The sequence below is a fragment of the Salvelinus fontinalis genome, chromosome 3 (assembly GCF_029448725.1).
Source record: "Salvelinus fontinalis isolate EN_2023a chromosome 3, ASM2944872v1, whole genome shotgun sequence".
Lineage (NCBI taxonomy): Eukaryota > Metazoa > Chordata > Actinopteri > Salmoniformes > Salmonidae > Salvelinus > Salvelinus fontinalis.
The window spans coordinates 63,044,565-63,062,628 of record NC_074667.1 but is presented as its reverse complement, the minus strand read 5'-3'; the positions used below and the strand labels follow the sequence as shown (position 1 = coordinate 63,062,628).

At 43.0% G+C, this 18,064-nt stretch overlaps 1 protein-coding gene across 2 annotated transcripts in view; it reads right to left on the bottom strand.

Annotated features, from left to right (window-relative positions):
* Positions 1-11,778: 11,778 nt before the first annotated feature.
* The window catches only part of mxi1 (max interactor 1, dimerization protein), a 39,443-nt gene continuing 33,157 nt past the window's right edge, over positions 11,779-18,064 (bottom strand). For both annotated transcript variants that reach the window (XM_055917768.1, XM_055917769.1), the window contains exons 5-6: positions 16,145-16,349; positions 11,779-15,886 (exon numbers count right to left, since the gene is read on the bottom strand). In XM_055917768.1, the coding sequence (XP_055773743.1) occupies positions 15,702-15,886; positions 16,145-16,349 (390 nt within the window). In that variant the 3' untranslated portion in view covers positions 11,779-15,701. The remainder of the gene's footprint in view (positions 15,887-16,144; positions 16,350-18,064) is intronic.

Genomic DNA, 18,064 nt, shown 5'->3' with positions numbered 1-18,064 from the left:
CAGTGTAATAATAATCACACTACCACAGTGTAATAATAATCATACTACCACAGTGTAATAATAATCATACTACCACAGTGTAATAATAATCATACTACCACAGTGTAATAATAATCATACTACCACAGTGTAATAATAATCCCACTACCACAGTGTAATAATAATCACACTACCACAGTGTAATAATAATCACACTACCACAGTGTAATAATAATCATACTACCACAGTGTAATAATAATCATACTACCACAGTGTAATAATAATCATACTACCACAGTGTAATAATAATCCCACTACCACAGTGTAATAATAGTCATACTACCACAGTGTAATAATAATCATACTCCCACAGTGTAATAATAATCACACTACCACAGTGTAAGGGCAGATCCTCAAGGATTCAGAGTATAGCAGAAGATTAGTCATCCTAGTCTGTCCGTCATTATCCTAATCTCACTGTAGCCAGCTGTACAGATATCTTAATTGGTAGGCAGGTTTATAGCTACAGACACCTGTACCAATAAGGCTAAGCTAAGACCATTGGAACGATTCATTTTATTTTATTAAGCAGTAGAGACGTAGCAAGTTCACATTATTAGGGTTAGATTAAAGAAAGGTACAGTCGAGGGTGTTCTCTCAAAACCTCTAGAATAACTGTGGTAGAGGGAAAAGGCTCTTACCAGCAGAACAATTCAGCTCCACAGTAGGAGGACATGAATGTGGCCTACAGTATAGTCACACTTCACCTATTCAGTTGGTAGATAAGAGTGTGTGTGTGTGTATATGTGTTGGTAGATAAGAGTGTGTGTGTGTGTGTGTGTGTGTGTGTGTGTGTGTGTGTGTGTGTGTGTGTGTGTGTGTGTGTGTGTGTGTGTGTGTGTGTGTGTGTGTGTGTGTAGAGATTACTCAGGAGATATGTGAAATGTCACTGTAACGGTTGTTAACAATAACTGGGGGTTAAGTAATAGGGGTTGTTGTTAAGAGGTCAAACGATGAAGGAAAGACACACACACACACACACACACACACACACACACACACACACACACACACACACACACACACACACACACACACACACACACACACACACACACACACACACACACACAGACATTAGTCATACTTCTCTGTTGCCTATGGGTTGAAACTCTGTAGGAGGTTAGTGATCACGTGAAACGACATATATGGCAGTGTGTCAACCTGAAGATTAGCCTTAATGAGATATTCAGTTGGTAGATATGTGTGTGTGTGTGTGTGTGTGTGTGTGTGTGTGTGTGTGTGTGTGTGTGTGTGTGTGTGTGTGTGTGTGTGTGTGTGTGTGTGTGTGTGTGTGTGTGACCCATAAGACAATTGGTTTAAACAACAGGGGTAGAGGTGCTTCCCAAAATAGTGTACTGTATATGCCGTATGATACAGTATGAACTACAGTCTTGGCCGGGATTCAATCCCATCGTGCTTTTAGGCAATGTGGGTATTAAAGGTAATGTTAATGTATTCATGAAAATGGGAAATGATCTTTTAATGTCAAGTGCTCTATAACACTTACTCTTTAAAAATTCCAGGCTATTTAGGTTCCGGTGACAAAATAAGGGTTGATTTTCAGGCTGTTGTCCTCCCCTCCCTTGTGGTGATGCCTCAGAACCCAGGTCAGGGCTAAACTTGTTGTTTAAAGGGATGGGTTGACTCTATATCAGTATATCCTGTCATGCGCTCTACCACTAATGGTGAATCATTGCTCTCTCTCTCTCTCTCTCTCTCTCTCTCTCTCTCTCTCTCTCTCTCTCTCTCTCTCTCTCTCTCTCTCTCTCTCTCTCTCTCTCTCTCTCTCTCTATATATATATATATATATATATATATATATATATATATATAGGCCTTTTTAGAAACCAGCACCTCTGGCAAATAAAGCCTGCTATTCAATAAACTGTGTGGGTTTGACTCAACCTCTTAGTATGAATGACAGTCATCAGAGTCATATCCAGCTGTTGTTGTGACTAGTATGGCTTTCCAGTTCCCACCCACCATGTTCCCTCTTCCTGATATGACTGTAAGGACACACCCCTGCCATCCACACCTATACACACCCACATCACATGACTTGGCTAAATACAGGAAGGATGGTAGATGAGACAGGGAGACAGAGACAGAGAGAGAGAGCAATTAGACCCAACCAAATCATGAGAAAACAAAAAGATAATTACTAATTAACAAAAAGAACAGGCCCTAAACAGAGAGTACACAGTGGCAGAATACCTGACCACTGTGACTGACCCAAACTTAAGGAGAGTTTTAAATATGTCCAGATTCAGTGAGCATAGCCGTGCTATTGAGAAAGGCCGCCGTAGGCAGACCTGGCTATTAAGAGAAAACATAAAATGAGGTGGAAACTGAGCTGCACTTCCTAAGCTCCTGCCAAATGTATGACCATACTAGAGACACATATTTCCCTCAGATTACACAGACCCACAAAGAATCCACAATTTCGATAAACTCCATATCTACTCTGTGAAATACCACAGTGTGCCATCACAGCAGCAAGATTTGTGACCTGTAGCCACAAGAAAAGGGCAACCAGTGAAGAACAAACACCATTGTAAATACAACCCATGCCAATAAAGCCCTTGAAATTATTTGGATTGAATTGAATTGAGAGAGTGAAAGAGAAAGAGAGCGAGAATGATTAAATGCACAGACAACTGATCTTGACTCTGTTCCATAGATAATAAATAAAAGTGAAATAAACAATCAAAAATGAACAGTAAACATTACACTCAAAAGTTTCAAAGGAATAGACACATATCAAATGTCACATTATGGCAACGTACAGTATTATAATGATGTACAAATAGTCTTTCTCTCTCTCTCGCACTACGTCTTATCTCTCTTATCTCTCTTCCATCACCCATCTCCGCTCTCTCTCTCCCTCCCTACTCCCTCTACCTCTCCACTTATTTCATATTCAATAACAACCCCAACCAATGTCAATACCTCATATTTCATCCACCTCACCAATCCCTGGCAGGATAATAAGGCTGACTGCTGGATATTTATTTTGATACGTTTTCTCATATCGAGCTTGTAGGGAATTGCTTTTCCTCGTCACACACACAAGTCTGTTGATGTCAACGCTGCGTCTGTGTGTATGAGTCATGAGGTCATCAGTGGGACTACCCTCCCTGCAGGTCTCAATGGGGGATCCGTGTGTATTCATTATATCACAATGTGTGTGTGTGTGTGTATGTGTGTGTGTGTGTGTGTGTGTGTGTGTGTGTGTGTGTGTGTGTGTGTGTGTGTGTGTGTGTGTGTGTGTGTGTGTGTGTGTGTGTGTGTGTGTGTGTGTGTGTGTGCTCCGCTGTCAGGCCTATCAGTCTTATAATTGGTCCTATTGGTCTGCTGCTGGAACGGTAAATACGGAAGAAGAGGAGTCTCAGATATTGAGTCATAGGGAGAAGGAATTCAACTGGAGTGTGTGTGTGTGTGTGTGTGTGTGTGTGTGTGCGCGTGCATGCGTGCGTGCGTGCGTGCGTGTGTCTGTGTTTGCTGCTGGAATGGTAAACAGTGAAGAAGATTAGTCTCAGAGAATGAGTCATAGGGAGTGGAGAGAGAGAGAATCGTGTGACATTTCAAATATGGATCTCATCTTGTTATGACATTAACATTAGGGGTCAGACCACGCATTCTAACATTAGATACATATCATTTGAGATAGAGATATGCAGTGTTAGAGATATATAACAGCTACCTGCATTCCAATGAATTCAGAATGTTATTGGGCTATGGATATGCCTTAAGTCAAAACCAATCAAACCATGTTGTTTGAGAGGCAATGATCCAGGTGTTTATTTTATTGTGGATCAGTGTTTAATTGTTGATTACCTTGGTCTTGAGAATACAGGTGTGTTGTCTGTAACTAAAAGCTGGTCCTCGACATTTTACAGTTCTGCTCAGGTAATCAATAAATCACCATCAAATTCAAATGTCGAAATCAAAAGATAATTGTCGTTTACAGAAGTAGCAAATTAATTGTGATGATGTAAACTAATTATGCAGTGTGCACAGAGATAGTGGGAGACTCAGAGCAGGCGTTTGGCCGTCAGGGAGAATATCAACTGGAATCTGGATGCAATCAGTGGGGTAGGCAAACTTAGTTTACTTTGGGACAACAGTTTACCAACCTTGAAAAATGCATTTAAAGTCTATGGAGCATTACTTTTTTCATCGAGACCATCGATGCAATGTAGTAGAGCCAGTATTTTCAAGGCTTTGGCGTCATCTACTGGTATAAATAGGAATGTGCTTTCAAGTTAGAGCGAGTTTGTTGACATGCAGTGCATTCGGGAAAAGTATTCTTCCACATTTTGTTACGTTAAAATCTTATTCTAAAATGGATTTAAAAAAAATTCCCTCTCATCAATCTACACACAATGACAAGACTGTAAATTCCAATTGTGGAGAAAAAGGGGTGTAAAAAAATAAAAAATAAGAGATGGTTGTCCATCTGGAAGGTTCTCCCATCTCCACAGAGGAACTCTGGGGTTCTGTCATCGGGTTCTGCCATGGGGTTCTTGGTTACCTCCATGACCAAGGCCCATTTCTCAGTTTGGCCGGGCAGTTAGCTCGAGGACGAGTCTTGGTGGTTCCAAACTTCTTCCATTTAAGAATGATGTGTTCATTTAAGAATGATGTTTTCACTGTTCTTGGGGACCTTCAAGGCTGCAGACATGTTTTAGTACTCTTCCCCAGATCTGTGCCTCGACACAATGCTGTCTCGGAGCTCTACGGATAATTCCTTCGAATTCATGGCTTGGTTTTTGCTCTGACATGCACTGTCAACTGTGGGACTTAAACATAGACAGGTGTGTGCCTTTTCAAATCATGTCCAATCAATTGAATTTACCACAGGTGGACCAATCAAGTTGTAGAAACATCTCAAGGATAACCAATGTAAACAGGATGCACCTGAGCTGGATTTCGAGTCTCATAAGCAAAGGGTCTGAATACTTATGTAAATTTGTAATAAATTTGCCAAAAGATCTAAAAACCTATTTTTGCTTTGTCATTATGGGGTATTGTGTGTAGATTGAAACTATTTAATCAATTTTAGACTAAAGCTGTAACGTAACAATGTGGAAAAAGTCAAGGGGTCTGAATACTTTCCGAATGCACTGTATAAATGAGAGGTTCACAACTACATTCAACCACTAGGGGGGAGCACCTCCTTAAGAATGGTACATGTGAGGATTTACACAGCACAACAGCCTGCTGTTACACTAAACAAAATGCTTCTTATTGTTGATGTCCATAATCAAATCAAATCCAATGCTATTCGTCACATGCTTCGTAAACAACAGGTGTAGACTAACAGTGAAAAGCTTTACTTACGGCCCTTCCCAACAACGCAGAGAGAAAGAAAATAGACAAAGAAAAGTCAAACGTAATACTAAAAGTAATGATAGTGTAGATACACAATGAGTAGCGATAATGTGGCTATATACACAGGTACTAGTGCCGAGTCGATGTGCAGGGGTACGAGGTAATTGAGGTAGATACAGCTGAAGTCAGAAGTTTACATACACTTAGGTTGGAATCATTAAAAATCATTTTTCAACCACCCCACAAATTTCTTGTTAACAAACTATAGTTGTGGCAAGTCGGTTAGGACATCTACTTTGTGCATGACACAAGTAATTTTCCAACAATTGTTTACAGACAGATTATTTCACTTATAATTCACTGTATCACAATTCCAGTGGGTCAGAATATACATACAATACACTAAGTTGACTGTGCCTTTAAACGGCTTGGAAAATTCCAGAAATGATGTCATGGCTTTAGAAGCTTCTGATAGGCTAATTGACATCATTTGAGGCAATTGGAGGTGTACCTGTGGATGAATTTCAAGGCCTACCTTCAAACTCACTGCCTCTTTGCTTGATATCATGGGAAAATCAAAAGAAATCAGATAAGACCTCAGAAAAAAAATTGTAGACCTCCACAAGTCTGGTTCATCCTTGAGAGCAATTTCCAAACGCCTGAAGTACCACGTTCATCCTAGAGATGAATGTACTTTGGTGCAAAAAGTGCAAATCAATCCCATAACAATAGCAAAGGACCTTGTGAAGATGCTGGAGGTAACAGGTACAAAAGTATCTATATCCACAGTAAAACAAGTCCTATATCGACATAACCTGAAAAGCCGCTCAGCAAGGAAGAAGCCACTGCTCCAAAACCACCATAAAAAAGACAGACTACGGTGTGCAACTGCACATGGAGACAAAGATCGTACTTTTTGGAGAAATGCCCTCTGGTCTGATGAAACAAAAATAGAATTGTTTGGCCATAATGACCATCGTTATGTTTGGAGGAAAAAGGGTGAGGCTTGCAAGCCGAAGAACACAATCCCAACCGTGAAGCACGGGGGTGGCAGCATCATGTTGTGGGGGTGCTTTGCTGCAGGAGGGACTGGTGCACTTCACAAAATAGATGGCATCATGAGGGAGGAAAATTATGTGGATATATTGAAGCAACATCTCAAGACATCAGTCAGGAAGTTAAAGCTTGGTTTCAAATGGGTCTTCCAAATGGACAATGACCCCAAGCACACTTCCAAAGTTGTGGCAAAATGGTTTAAGGACAGCAAAGTCAAGGTATTGGAGTGGCCATCACAAAGCCCTGACCTCAATCCTATAGAAACTTTGTGGGCAAAACTGAAAAAGCGTGTGCGAGCAAGGAGGCCTACAAACCTGACTCAGTTACACCAGCTCTGTCAGGAGGAATGGGCCACAATTCCCCCAACCTATTGTGGGAAGCATGTGGAAGGCAACCCGAAACGTTTGACCCAAGGAAAACAATTTAAAGGCAATGCTACCAAATACTAATACTGACACACTGGGAATGTGATGAAAGAAATAAAAGCTGAAATAAATCATTCTCTCTACTATTATTCTGACATTTCACATTCTTAAAATAAAGTGGTGATCCTAACTAGGATTAAAAGTCAGGAATAGTGAAAACTGAGTTTAAATGTATTTGGCTAAGGTGTATGTAACCTTCTGACTTCAAGTGTATGTACATATAACTAGGAATAAAGCGACAGATCACAACAGCAGCAGCAGCAGCGTATGTGACGAGTGAAAAAAGTTACTGCATAAAAAGGGTCAATGCCAATAGTCCTGGTAGCTATTTGGTTAACTATTTAAGAGTGTTATGGCTTGGGGCAGATATTACTACTGATAGGAACACATGATCCATATAGGTAGGGCCAAGAATTTTAACCTTACCCTGAGTTTTTTGGGGTCCAGTGAGGCGGCCAGAGACGAATTCCAGGACATAGGCCGACAACATAGGGGATTGTTTATGAAACAGCCACCATATATTCTCCATATGCATATCCCAAGACAAAATATAACTTTTTGAAGAATTATGCCCAGCTGAAAGGAACATCTCAATTTGTCATTTTATGGTTCAGCTCTTCTTGGGAGGTTTGGGTCTTCCTAGCCATGTTTCACAAGATGTGACCACTTCAATATGGTGTAGTAGCAGTGCATCATGTTCATGTGGTTTGTATTGCCTTCTAACCCTCCCCACAAGCCATGTGAACCTTGTCAACAGATTCATGGCACAAGTGGCTGAACTAAATCTCTAGCTGGCTACGCTATAATATAAAGTGAATTAAAGTACATGGTGTGCATACATTTGAGCTATCTTATGATATACACTACATGGCCAAAAGTATGTGAACACCTGCTCGTCGAACATCTCATTCCAAAATCATGGGCTTTAATATGGAGTTGGTCCCCCCTTTGCTGCTATAACAGCCTCCACCCTTCTGGGAAGGCTTTCCACTAGATGTTGGAACATTGCTGCGGGGACTTGCTTCCATTCAGGCACAAGAGCATTAGTGAGGTCGAGCACTGATGTTGGGCGATTAGGCTTGGCTCGCAGTCGGTGTTCCAATTCATCCCAAGGTGTTCGATGGGGTTGAGGTCAGGGCTCTGTGCAGGCCAGTCAAGTTCTTCCACACCGATCTCAACAAACCATTTCTGTATGGATCTTGCTTTGTGCACGGGGGCAGTGTCATGCTGAAACAGGAAAGGGCCTTCCCCAAACTGTTACCACACAGTTGGAAGCACAGAATCGTCTAGAATGTCTTTGTATTCTGTAGCGTTAAGATTTCCCTTCACTGGAACTAAGGGGTCGAACCATGAAAAACCACCCCAGACCATTATTCCTCCTCCACCAAATTTTACAGTTGGCACTATGCATTCGGGCAGGTAACTTTCTCCTGACATCTGCCAAACCCAGATTAGTTTGTTGGACTGCCAGGTGGTGAAGTGTGGTGATTCATTACTCCAGAGAACGCGTTTCCACTGCTCCAGAGTCCAATGGCGGCGAGCTTTACACCACTCAAGCCAACGCTTAGCATTGTGCGTGGTGATCTTAGGCTTGTGTGTGACTGCTCGGCCATGGAAACTCATTTCATTAAGCTTCCGATGAACAGTTATTGTGCTGACGTTGCTTCCAGAGGCAGTTTGGAACTTGGTAGTGAGTGTTGCAACCGAGGACAGGCAATATTTACGTGCTACACGGTTCAGCACTTGGTGGTCCAGTTCTGTGAGCTTGTGTGGCCTACCACTTCGTGACTGAGCCATTGTTGTGCCTAGACGTTTCCACTTTCCACAATAACAGCACTTACAGTAGACCAGGGCAGCTATAGCAGGGCAGAAATTTGCCAAAATGACTTGTTGGAAAGGTGGCATCATATGACGGTGCCACGTTGAAATTAAATGAGCTCTTCAGTAAGGCCATTCTACTGACAATGTTTGTCTATGGAGATTGCATGACTCTGTGCTCAATTTTATACACCTGTTAGCAACGGGTGTGGCTGAAATAGCCGAATCCACTAATTTGAAGGGGTGTCCACATACTTTTTAATATACACTACTGTTCAAAAGTTTGGTCACTTAGAAATGTCCTTGTTTTCCATGAAAACATACATGAAATGAGTTGCAAATATAAATATAGTCACGACTTTGACAAGGCTATAAATAATTATTTTAATTGAAATAATAATTGTGTCCTTAAACTTTGCTATGGTCAAAGAATCCTACATTTGCAGCAATTGCAGCCTTACAGACCTTTGGCATTCTAGTTGTTGATTTGTTGAGGTAATCTGAAGAGATTCCACCCCATGCTTCCTGAAGCACCTCCCACAAGTTGGATTGATTTGATGGGCACTTCTTACGTACCATACGGTCAAGCTGCTCCCGCAACAGCTCAATGGGGTTGAGATCCGGTGACTGTGCTGGCCACTCCCTTATAGACAGAATACCAGCTGACTGCTTCTTCCCTTAATAGTACTTGCATAGTTTGGAGCTGTGCTTTAGGTCATTGTCCTGTTGTAGGAGGAAATTGGCTCCAATTATGCGCCGTCCACAGGGTATGACATGGCATTGCAAAATGGAGTGATAGCCTTCCTTCTTCAAGATCCCTTTACCCTGTACAAATCTCCCATTTTACCACCACCAAAGCACCCGAGACCATCACATTGCCTCCACCATGCTTGACAGATGGCGTCAAGCACTCCTCCAGCATCTTTTCATTTTTTCTGTGTCTCACGAATGTTCTTTTTTGTGATCCAAACACCTCAAACTTAGATTAGTCTGTCCATAACACTTTATTCCAATCTTCCTCTGTCCAGTGTCTGTGTTCTTTTGCCCATATTAATCTTCTTTTTTTATTGGCCAGTCTGAGATAGGGCTTTTTCTTTGCAACTCTGCCTAGAAGGCCAGCATCCCGGAGTCGCCTCTTCACTGTTGATGTTGACACTGGTGTTTTGCGGGTACTATTTTGTTTTAAATATATATAAAAAATAAAAAAAATTATCCCCTTTTCTCCCCAATTTTCGTGGTATCCAATCGCTAGTAATTACTATCTTGTCTCATCGCTACAACTCCCGTACGGGCTCGGGAGAGACGAAGGTCGAAAGCCATGCGTCCTCCGAAGCACAACCCAACCAAGCCGCACTGCTTCTTAACACAGCGCGCCTCCAACCCGGAAGCCAGCTGCACCAATGTGTCGGAGGAAACACCTTGCACCCGCCCCCCTCGGTTAGCGAGCACTGCGCCCGGCCCGCCACTGGAGTCGCTGCAGCGCGATGAGACAAGGATATCCCTACCAACCAAACCCTCCCTAACCCGGACGACGCTAAGCCAATTGTGCGTCGCCCCACGGACCTCCCGGTCGCGGCCGGCTGCGACAGAGCCTGGGGTTTTGCGGGTACTATTTAATGAAGCTGGCAGTTGAGGACTTGTGAGGCGTCTGTTTCTAAAACTAGACACTCTAATCTACTTGTCGTCTTGCTCAGTTGTGCACCGGGCCCTCCCATTCCTCTTTCTATTCTGGTTAGAGACAGTTTGCGCTGTTCTGTGAAGGGAGTAGTACACAGGTTTGTACGAGATCTTCAGTTTCATGGCAATTTCTCGAAAGGCATAGCCTTCATTTCTCAGAACAAGAATAGACTGACGTGTTTCAGAAGAAAATTCTTTGTTTCTGGCCATTTTGAGCCTGTAATCGAACCCACAAATGCTGATGCTCCAGATAATCAACTAGTCTAAAGAAGGCCAGTTTTATTGATTCTTTAACCAGGACAGTTTTCAGCTGTGCTAACATAATTGCAAAAGAGTTTTCTAATGATCAATTAGACTTTTAAAATTATAAACTTGAATTAGCTAACACAACGTGCCATTGGAACAAAGGACTGATGGTTGCTGATAATGGGCCTCAGTATACCTATGTAGATATTCCATTTAAAAAATCTGCCATTTCCAGCTACAATAGTCATGTATTTCTGAACAATTTGATGCTATTTTAAGACAAAAAATGTGCTTTTCCTTCAAAAACAAGGACATTTCTAAGTTTTCAAACTATATATATATATATATATATATATATAGCTATATAGTGTATCTACACAGATAACTTTGAGACACGTACTTGGGCTCGTTCCAGTCATGCAAAATCTGTGCATATCTGCAGCGGTTAATCAGATCTTTACAATGCCTGGCAAAAGTCTATATATGATATACAATATATGACAAAACTAAGATACTGTAATCTGCACAGGGTCTTGTTAACCCGGTTCACCCTTTTAAAACAAAACATTAAAAACGCCTTCCTAATATTGAGTTGCAACCCCTTTTGCGCTCAGAACAGCCTCAATTCATCAGGGCATGGACTCTACAAGGTGTCAAAAGCATTCCACAGGGATGCTGGACCATGTTGACTCCAATGCTTCCCACAGTTGTGTCAAGTTGGCTAGTTGTCCTTTGGGTGGACCATTCTTGATACACACAGGAAACTGTTGAGCGTGAAAAACTCAGCAGTGTTGCTGTTCTTGACATTCAAAAGGCACTTAAATCTTTTGTCTAGCCCATTCACCCTCTGATTGGCACGCATACACAATTCCTGTCTCAATTGTCTCAAGGCTTAAAAGTCCTTCTTTAACCTGTCTCCTCCCCATCATCTACACTGATTGAAGTGGATTTAATATGTGACATCAATAAGGGATCATAGCTTTCACCTGGATTCACCTGGTCAGTCTACGTCATGGAAAGAGCAGGTGTTCTTAATGTTTGGTACACTCAGTGTGTGGCTGACTGACAGGAACCCAACCGATAAGAAGTGTCTGACTTCCTCAAAATGAACGGAGAATGGATTAAAAACAACCTTGAAAAGAACAATATAGATAGATAGTAGACAATAAAGTCAACAAGTTCCGGTTTGAAAATCTTGGTGTTTTATTGTAAGTATTGCATTTTCAAACTTACACAGCGAGAATCATCATCAGAGAGCATGTTCTACAAAGGATTGATGGCCACAGAGTTCATCTGAACAACAAGGGGACTATAGTCTCTCCTACAGCCTGGTTAAACCAGACTGAATGCTACGCTAACTCGTATCACAGCATTCAGCCTAGTTTAACCCAGGCTAGGTCTGTCCTGTTTGGAGGTGGGAATAGCTGTATCTACTTTGACCCATTCATTCTGCCTTCACCTGGTTCCCAGATCTGTTTGTGCTGTCTTGACCAGAATGACCATAGGAGTTGGAAAGACAGCACAAACAGATCTGGGTCCCAGGCTATTCGTTCCCCCCCTTCGAGTCGTTGTCTATAAGACCAATACCTAGTACACTGGAGTGACATTATTCAGGGTGGAGGCCAATTCCATCTAAATTCCATCCGCAAAATGGAATGTGAATTCAGTTTGGATACCAGGTAAGAAATTCCCATCTTGAACTCAACAGATAAGAATTGAGTTAGAATAGACCCCGAATCTGGATATAACAACATACTGCTAGCCATACAGAGCCAAAAGCAGGTAGCACTTATATGGCCGCACTAAGGACACCAGACAACACACACAAAAGAGAGAGGGTATTGGGGAAAAACACAGTTTTTCATTAAATATGGGCCCTTTTTTCTCATAGTGCAGGTTCAAAAAACGACAGACAAAAAGCGCTAGACGATAAAAGTGTAAATGAAGGAAAGAGTGAAGTAATCTGCCCCCTGTGAAAGAGAAGAGGACACTGTTGGTGTTCTGAGGTTGTTTGGCTTATTTGTTTATATGGAGAAAGCACCATCGTCAGTGAACCATCAAGATTTGAGGAGATCATGAAATCCCGCAAGATTACACTCTAACTGTACACCTTGAATGACGTCCTTCGTTTTGTTCTCAATAATATTAATCTGAGGCTTTTTGTAAATGTAAGACACATTTTGTTGACTAAAACATAATCTAGTAAAGACTCCACCTTGTCTTCCTACTAGAGGAGTGTGGAGTTAGTTAGATAGCCCCCATTTTGTATAGTAGCTGGCTCAGTATTTGCCAATTAGACTTGGCTATTGTAGGCTGAGTCCAAAATCAATCCCTTGACCCTACACCCCCATCCCCTCCTAGCAAATTCTAGGATTATTGGATTGGTGTAAACTGTTACGACAAAAACTCCACCCAGCCTATCAGAGGATCAGAAATGACCATACAGCTTGGGGTCAGTTTGGAACTGGACCGTGGAGGCATAAGAGGCTCAGTACTGGGAGCAGCTTGGGGGCTGATTACATTTCAAGTGTCCGTCTAACAAAACAACATTAGCTGGTATCCTGACTGATTTCACTACGATTCACCGTTGTTTGTTTCCCAAATGGCACCCTATTCCATACTTAGTGCTCTACTTTTGACAGAGTCTGGTCGAAAGTAGTGCACTATGTAGGGAATAGGGTGCCATTTGGGAAACAGAAATTGTTTCACTTTTAAACATAACATCTTAAAATAAGGGATAAAATCATAAAGAAATAGGGAGAATAATAGGATAAGACAGAAACCAAATAAGTTAACTTTTTTCCCCTCGTTCTGTGTTGGTTCTGTGAGGGATGGAGAAATAGGCTAATAAATATATAAACTTCAAAAACTCAAGGGTCAGGGTGGGATTGTTCTTTCATATGAAGAGATACGTGAATACCAGTGGAAAACAAGACTTTTCAAAGTGCAAGTTGGGTTCGCTTCAGTAACAAGGGCTAAGGATGTACACACACAGTCAATGACATCATCATACACCTTGGTGTTTTCACCTCAGACTCGAGTTCCCCCACAGCTCACCAGATACCACCAGTGGAATGCCATATAGGAGTTTTCAAAATAAAAGTAAAAAACAAACAAATTTGAATAAATAAGAGTGCCACACAAACGCTGTATTTATGAACAGAAGATGTCCTGGGGTGGCGGCCATTTTGTATTACAGCCATATAGTTGTTGTTCTCTTGTTGTTGTGTCTTGAACTTTAAGTTAAGTACTATGAAGTGGAACTTCTCTTGGGGTTGATGGGGGACAGCTACAGAATGGTCACTTTTGAACGTTTCAACCAGCAAAATGAACAAAGCAATACTGTCCAATTCATGCCACGTGGACGACTGACTGACCGCTTGCCAGTCACACTCTGAGAGAAGTAGAATAAATCTTTTCAAAAATATAATTTAAAATGCACAAAAACACAAGGTCAAAAACAGCAACAGAGGCAATAGGTTTTTTCTATACACAACTTTTCTAACTTTTATTTTTTACACTCCTTTTTCATCGTTAATTTATTAAGCCTAATTGTAAGCCATCTAATTATGTACAAAAAAACAAACCAAGTTGAATGAGCTTTTTTGGGGCGGCCACAGGTCTGTCGCCTTGGAAAAGAGAGGGGGGAAAACCAGGAGGTCAAATGGTCGAAATTAAAAATAAAATAAAACGACTATAAATAGTTATTGCTTGTTACTGCTGGATCGAGAGAAAGGACGGGTCTCTATAGTCCAACGTTCCTTGCTATTCTTTCTTTTTTAAATTGTGCCAATGTGTTTCCATAGACAGCTCTAGGGTAGGCAGCTGCAGGATAGCTTGCTGCTGCGTTGGTGTAAAAACCCATTTGAAGGTTGATTTCCACACCGAGCACCACGTTCCATGGGAATGCATATGATGCATGTTGGGATGGAAACGTCCTGTATGACACGGCAGACAAGGGGCGTTGGTTGTACAAGCGTTTGAGCTGCGTTGTTGCTGTTTCAGGTAGCACCATTTCAAGTGTCTGTTGGGTGCAGTGCTGTGGCTGCACAGTTGTAAAAAAACAACAACACAAAGACAAGAAATGTCAACTAAAAAAGGACGTGGGTCAAGGGCCAAAATGTGTTGATATGACTAGTAGACTTCTTGTCATTCCACAGTCTGTGTCCAAATTAACACTTGTTCCCAAATGAGTTTTTAAGTCCAGCAGAACGTTGACTTGACTTCGGACACAAGACCAGAGCAAACACTCAAACACATAGAACCAAACAGGGTTTTAAAACAAATAAAAGTCATCATAAAATATTCTAATATATATTAGAAGTGTAAGTGCATTTCTGATGCTAAAATATGGGGTTGTTTTTTTGTTTGTTTCTAAAATAACTTAATCAATTGTTTGATTTAAAAAAGTGGTCTATTCCCTTCGATTATGTCTGCAATAAAACCAAGATAATGCTGATCCCAGCATATTCATAAAAATACATCCTTTTTCATCTTCATTTTCAATCATTCATAAAGCCACTCAAGTAAAAATCTCATCTCAAACCATTGCTCTTATTCAGATTCTCAAAATAAAGGTTGGTTGGTTCTGTGTTTGGATCAATCTCTGTTCTTCATGTACCTGTTATCGGGACGATGCAGGGGGTTGGACCTTCTGCTTGGGACGGAAGGGGGTTGAGGAGTTCCGAGGGGGGGGGGGTTCTTCTCAGACTGGGGGTTGAGGTTCAGCAGCGAGTTGGAGCAGAGCGACGGATGGTGCGATGGGGAGGGGTTACAGACAGGAAGTTAGAAGGACGTCAGGGCGCCACTTGAGGGATGCCATGGCGATGGTGTAGTCGGCGATGATACATGTAGATGGGTGGCATGACGATACACAACAGGGTCGGTGGATGGAGGTGGGAGGCCAAGGTTTTTGCAGGTTGGAGCTGGGGCTGGAGACAACTCTAATCGGCCGGTCAGAGAAGGCGATGAGTTTGACGAGGACGCTGGATTAACGTTTGCCCTCGTAACCTTCGTCGCTGGCCAGGTTCAGGTGGTTGGTCTTTGGATGTTGGTTTAGCCCCCCGAGGTGGGGGGAGGAGTCTACACCCAACAGCCATCTCCTATGAGGAGGATCCGGAGAAGGCTGAGGAGAGTTTGAGGATGCTGCAGCTGGAGTAGCCCTCGTCGCTGGCTAGACTCTGAAGGCTGCTGTGGTCGTCTAGATCGCTGGTGGAGGCCGTAGAAACCGAGTCCAGTTCCCCGTGCTCCGAGAACTCTGTAGACTCCACGTCCACCTCAATCTCCTCTGTAGAGGGCGAGGGAGGTGAGAGAAAGAGAGAGAGACAGAGAGAGAGAGACAGAGAGGGAGTAAGAGAAGAGCAGAACGTTGGAATAACACACTCAAAACAAGAGCTCCTTGGAACTAAACAGGAACACTACTAAACTGAGAAGTTAGCTTGATTCTGTGTTGAAACAAACCATCCTGGTTATCCTAAGAATAGGGTACAAGTGTACAAAGTCTGGAATCTGACTAAGATCCCTTTCGGCGGTCACGGTCGCTCACCTTGGTCCGAGTCGGAGCGCTCAGAGGAGCAGAGGGTGGAGCCCACGCTGTCCATGCGTATCCTCTCTCCCTCCCCCGGCCCAGTGCCTCCTAACCCGGCCCCGGTGCCCCCCTGCAGCAGGTCCAACTGGCGCTGGAGGTGCCTCTGCTCCCTCTCCAGACTGTCCAGCTGGTTACGGCTCTTACGGTCCGCCTCTTCAAGTTTCTAGAAGAGGGAGAGAAAAGAGGAGAGAAGAGAGAGAGAGGATAGAAGGGAGAGAGACAGGAGAGGAGAGGAGGGAGAGAGAGAGGAGAAAAGGGAGAGAGAGAGAGATAGGAGAGAAGGGAGAGAGAGGATAGAAGGGAGAGAGACAGGAGAGGAGAGGAGGGAGAGAGAGAGGAGGGAAGGGAGAGAGACAGGAGAGGAGAGGAGGGAGAGAGAGAGGAGGGAAGGGAGAGAGACAGGAGAGGAGAGGAGGGAGAGAGAGGAGGGAAGGGAGAGAGAGCGGAGAGAAGGGAGAGAGAGAGAGAGATAGGAGAGAAGGGAGAGAGATAGGAGAGAAGGGAGAGAGAGAGAGAGAGAGAGAGAGATAGGAGAGAAGGGAGAGAGGAGAGAGAGAGAGAGAGAGAGAGAGAGAGGAGAGAAGGGAGAGAGAGAGGAGAGAAGGGAGAGAGAGAGGAGAGAAGGGAGAGAGAGGAGAGATTGAGAGGAGAGAGAGAGGAGAGAAGGGAGAGAGGAGAGAGAGAGAGAGAGAGAGAGGAGAGAAGGGAGAGAGAGGAGAGAAGGGAGAGAGAGGAGAGATTGAGAGGAGAGAGAGAGGAGAGAAGGGAGAGAGGAGAGAGAGAGAGAGAGAGGGAGAGGAGAGAAGGGAGAGAGAGGAGAGATTGAGAGGAGAGAAGGGAGAGAGGAGAGAAGGGAGAGAGAGAGGAGAGAAGGGAGAGAGAGAGGAGAGATTGAGAGGAGAGAGAGAGGAGAGAATGAAGAGAGAGGAGAGAAGGGAGAGAGAGAGGAGAGATTGAGAGGAGAGAGAGAGGAGAGAAGGGAGAGAGAGGAGAGAAGGGAGAGAGAGGAGAGAAGGAAGAGAGAGAGGAGAGAAGGAAGAGAGAGAGGAGAGAGAGACAGGAGAGGAGAATGGAGAGAGGAGAGAAAGGAGAGAGAGAAGGGAGAGAGTGTGTTTAGTTATCTTGAACAAACTGTATTTGTATACCTGTTTCCAAAGAGCACCTGCCTCTTCCACGCTCAGAGAGATGACGAGTTGCTATCCTTTGTGTTCCTTTATCTATTTAACAGGATATTTTACCAGGTGTGTTCAAGTTTCTATAGGAGGGAGAGGAGAGAAGAAAGAGACGAGAGAGCGTGGTTATGAATAGATGGGAATGTATATATTTTAGCGGGTGAGGTTGATAGAGAAGATATTCTCAGAGGGATAGTGACAGTGGGAGAGGGGGATGGAGGGAGAGATACAGATAAGGAAGTAGACTAAAAATTGGGACGAGGAGAGAGGATGAGAGATAGAGGAGTCAATGAAACCGCCAATCAATTCTCCAAACGCTACAACTCCAATGTCAGACTTTAGTATCCTGTCTCCTGACCTATAAGCTAACTCTAACCTTTGGAAGGGAAATCACCCAACAGCCCAACACAGAAGTAACGTCCTGTCTTTCCAGACTTGCCGTTGTTTATCTTGTATCAGTGTTTTGTTTACGATGCGTTTGTTTACTACTGCTGTTACACAGGGTCACGTCAATACTTGATAAAGACTAAAGCTGACAGTTACAGCACTGAGAGAGAGAGAGAGAGAGAGAGAGAGAGAGAGAGAGAGAGAGAGAGAGAGAGAGAGAGAGAGAGAGAGAGAGAGAGAGAGAGGGGTGAGAATGAGAGAGAGAGAGAGAGAGATGAGACAAAGAATGAGAGAGAGAGGGGTGAGAGTGAAAGAGAAA